The sequence below is a fragment of the Rhinopithecus bieti genome, unplaced genomic scaffold, assembly GCF_001698545.2.
Source record: "Rhinopithecus bieti isolate Rb0 unplaced genomic scaffold, ASM169854v2 scaffold_49524, whole genome shotgun sequence".
NCBI classification, from domain to species: Eukaryota; Metazoa; Chordata; class Mammalia; order Primates; family Cercopithecidae; genus Rhinopithecus; species Rhinopithecus bieti.
Genome location: NW_016819407.1, coordinates 11,314 through 14,935, shown reverse-complemented (window position 1 = coordinate 14,935; position 3,622 = coordinate 11,314). Strand labels below are relative to the sequence as shown.

The window sequence follows — 3,622 nt, the reverse complement described above, 5'->3', positions numbered from 1 at the left end:
ACTAAATATTGTATTACAATAGTAAGTGAACAAATTATTTTAAAATGTTTTGAATTCCAAACTTTTCAATTTTTTTCAAAGCTAAAATAAACAGAAAATGACAACATGAAAATAGAATTTGATGACTAGAATTAGTTCAAGCATATGCACTTTTGGCACTCACAAATTAAAACAGAAACAAGCATGAACTTTAACTCCAAGTTCCCTTATCAAATATCCAAGGCAGATTAAAATCACATCCTCTATTTGCTTCTTCCTTTGCACCTTCAACACAATAGAGAGGATCAAAGCTGAAGATTAGTTCTTTGTAAGTCTAACAAACTGATAGACCTCTGGTGAGAATGGTCAAGAAGTCACAAACTAAATTCGGAAATAAAAAACATCATAACAGATTAACACATTAAAAGATGTAGTTACTCAACAAATTTATGATAATAGATTTTAAAATTTAGATGCAATGGATAAATTCCTAGAAAATTAAATTCTAGTTCCAGAAACAGAAAACATGAATAGTCCTCTGATCATTACAGAAACCGAATCAACCATAAAAGAACCATCCCACAAAGAAAAGTCAACCCCAGATGACTTTATTGAGAAGTTCTACCAAACATTCAAGACAAGGACACAAAACTCTACCATAAGAAAAGAAGATTCCAAATTATTTTGTGAAACTAGTATAAATCTGCGAAGGACAGTGAGATAGGAAAATAAACATGCAAATTTCACACACTAATACAATGCAAAACCCTACACAAAACACCGTCAAACCAAATCTAGGAGAGCATATCCACAAAATACCTATATCAAACATTATAGTTATGGATGAAATTTTGTATGTTTTCTCTTGGAAAGCAGGGGAAAAGATGCCTGTTATCACTACTTCTTCTCAACAATGTAATTCAGGCCCAAATGGTAAATAAGGACAAGAGGAAGAAATCAAAAGTAAAGAAAAGACAAAATCTCAGAATTCACAGATGATTATAATTGTAAACATTTTGAAACAATCTACATGTAAATTAAAATTAGTAAATCTAATAAAGCTACTGAATCCAAGATCAAAGGATACTTGTATTCCTATATACCAGAAAGAGAAAAGATGACTGGAAAATTCAAATGAAAGTACACAGAGCTAAGAACATACAAAACCTACTTGAAGAACAAGGAAGGATCATGTGCTCTGTTGTATTATGGAAGCGTAGAACTGATATAAGGATACACAAAAAACAGACCCATGGTACAGAATAGAGAAGTCAGAAGCATTCATCAAATATAAGATTCTTGATATGACAGAGGTGATACTGAAGATCAATGGGAGGGAAACTGGCTTTTCAATAAACAGTGCTAGGAAAATGTTTACTCATATGTATTGAGTTAAATTAGACCCTTACCTCACACTGTACACAAAATCTACTCCAAGTCAATTAAAGACCTAAAGAAAGGCAAAACCACAAATCTTTTAGAAGGTAATAAAAGAGTATCTTTAAGAAAGACACAGAAAGTACAAGCATAAAGGAAAAAAACTTTCTTGAACTCTGATAACCTCAACTGCATTAAAATTAAGAAAACTACTATTCAAACATCATAAGGAGAAAAGACAAGCCACAGAATTAGAAAAGGTATTTCTGCCACATATAACTGAAATGGCCTAGTCTCCATAATTAGAACTCCTAAAATGAATAACTTTATTTAATTAACAAAAAAAGTCAGCAAATTGGAACAGGTCCTCACAAAAGATATATCCAATTTGTCAATAAAATATGAAAAGGTTCTCAACCCCATTAGGAGTTACAGAATTGCAAATCAAAGCCAAAATGAGATACTATTACATACCCACCTGATTAGTGGAAACTGAAGTCTGAAAAAACTAAGCATGGATGAGAAAACAGAACAGGAACTCTCATACTGTTGCAGAACTGTAATCTGGTACAGACACTTGGTTCTACCTACTCAAGTTGAAGATGCAGATTCTACAACCTAGTAATTTAAATCCTAGGCATGATACACTCTACAGAAACTAATGCACACAAGTGCCAGGATATAGGTATAGGTACAAGAACATCAATGATGGCAGCATTGTTTCTAACAGCCCCAAAATGCCTATCAACAGCAGAATGCATTTGTTCTTTCAACCTGTTATCCATTCTTACCAGTGAGGATAAAAGATTTCTAATCATTAAAAAAAAAAAAAAATTTCTCTGGATGCGGTGGCTCACACCTATAATCCCAGCACTTTGGGAGACCGGGGCAAGCAGATTGCCTGAGCTCAGGAGTTCAAAACCAGCCTGGTTTTGAACAAAAAATGAAATGGGCATGGTGAGGTGCACCTGTAGTCCCAGCTACTCCGGTGGCTGAGGCAGAAGAACTGCTTGAATCCAGGAGGTGGAGGTTGCAGCGAGGCAGGATCGTGCTACTGCTATCCAGCCTGTGCGACAGAGCGAGACCCCGTTCATCATACTGGATATGGTAAATAACGTCTTCATCAGCAGCAACAGAGTCTGAATTAGACGTAGAGGGTACACTGTCCAATTTATTTGTGTTCTCTTTGGATTTATGCTTTATATTTCCATTAGTCCTTTTACAAGAACTGCCATTCTTCAGTGGAGTTTTGCCACGTGACTGTTCATCAGAAGCTCTAGTAACACTATGTATGTGTGCTTCAAACCAAGCACCAAGGCCGACATCTCTGGCATCCACCAATTCATTTACCTGCTTGCCCCGGTAAAAGAGGCGCTGGCACTCTGGCCGCACGTCGAACAGCGCCCACACCCGCTCGCGCAGCTCCTCAATCGTGGCTTTGCGAGACACGTCCTCAATGGTGCACGTCTTGGAGCCATCAATGGTGCGAACCTGGATCCACATCTTGGCGCCTAGAGAGGAGCCGGTCCCCTTTGTCTCCCCCTGCGCTCGGGGCACCGCGCCCCGCCCGGCCAGCGCCGCTTCCCCTGCGGCTCGGGCCCTCCGCGGCAGGCGGGCGAGCGCACGCACTGGACCTACCGGACGCCGGGCCCGACAGGCGGCGGCGACTCTCAGTCCGCGCGACCTACCAGCCGACTTGAGAAGAGACGACCGGAACCACTCTGAGGCGCTGCTGCAGACACCGCCTCAAAAAGAGGAAGAGGCCATGTCTGCGCCGGGCAGAGTGTTCACTTATCCCCTAACTCATTTTATGAGGCCAACACCATCCTGATACTAAAACCTGGCAGAGACACAAGAAAGAAAGAAAATTTCAGGCAATACTATTCAAGACATAGGCATGGACAAAAATTTTATGATGAAATCACCAAAAGCAATTGCAACAAAAGCCAAAATTGACAAATGGGATCTAATTAAACTAAAGAGCTTCTGGGCACAGCAAAAGAAACTATCATCAGAGTGAACAGGCAACCTACAGAATGGGAGAAAATTTTTAGTCTGATATCCAGAATTTACAAGGAACTTAAATATGTTTACCAGAAAAAAAACAAACAACCCCATCAAAAAGTGGGCAAATGATATGAAGAGTCACTCCTCAAAAGAAGGCATTTACATGACCAACAAACATACGAAAAAAAGCTCAACGTCACTGATGATCATAGAAATGCAAATCAAAACCACAATGAGATACCATCTCACAGCAGTCAGA

The 3,622-nt window shown here is 39.3% G+C and overlaps 1 protein-coding gene across 1 annotated transcript; it reads right to left on the bottom strand.

Moving 5' to 3' along the window:
• Positions 1-2,441: 2,441 nt before the first annotated feature.
• On the bottom strand, positions 2,442-3,145 carry LOC108519723 (E3 ubiquitin-protein ligase UHRF2-like; the record flags this gene model as incomplete). Its single annotated transcript, XM_017858941.1, has 1 exon — positions 2,442-3,145. A coding segment is annotated over exon 1 (418 nt), but the record flags the coding sequence as incomplete, so codon positions are not given.
• Positions 3,146-3,622: the final 477 nt, after the last annotated feature.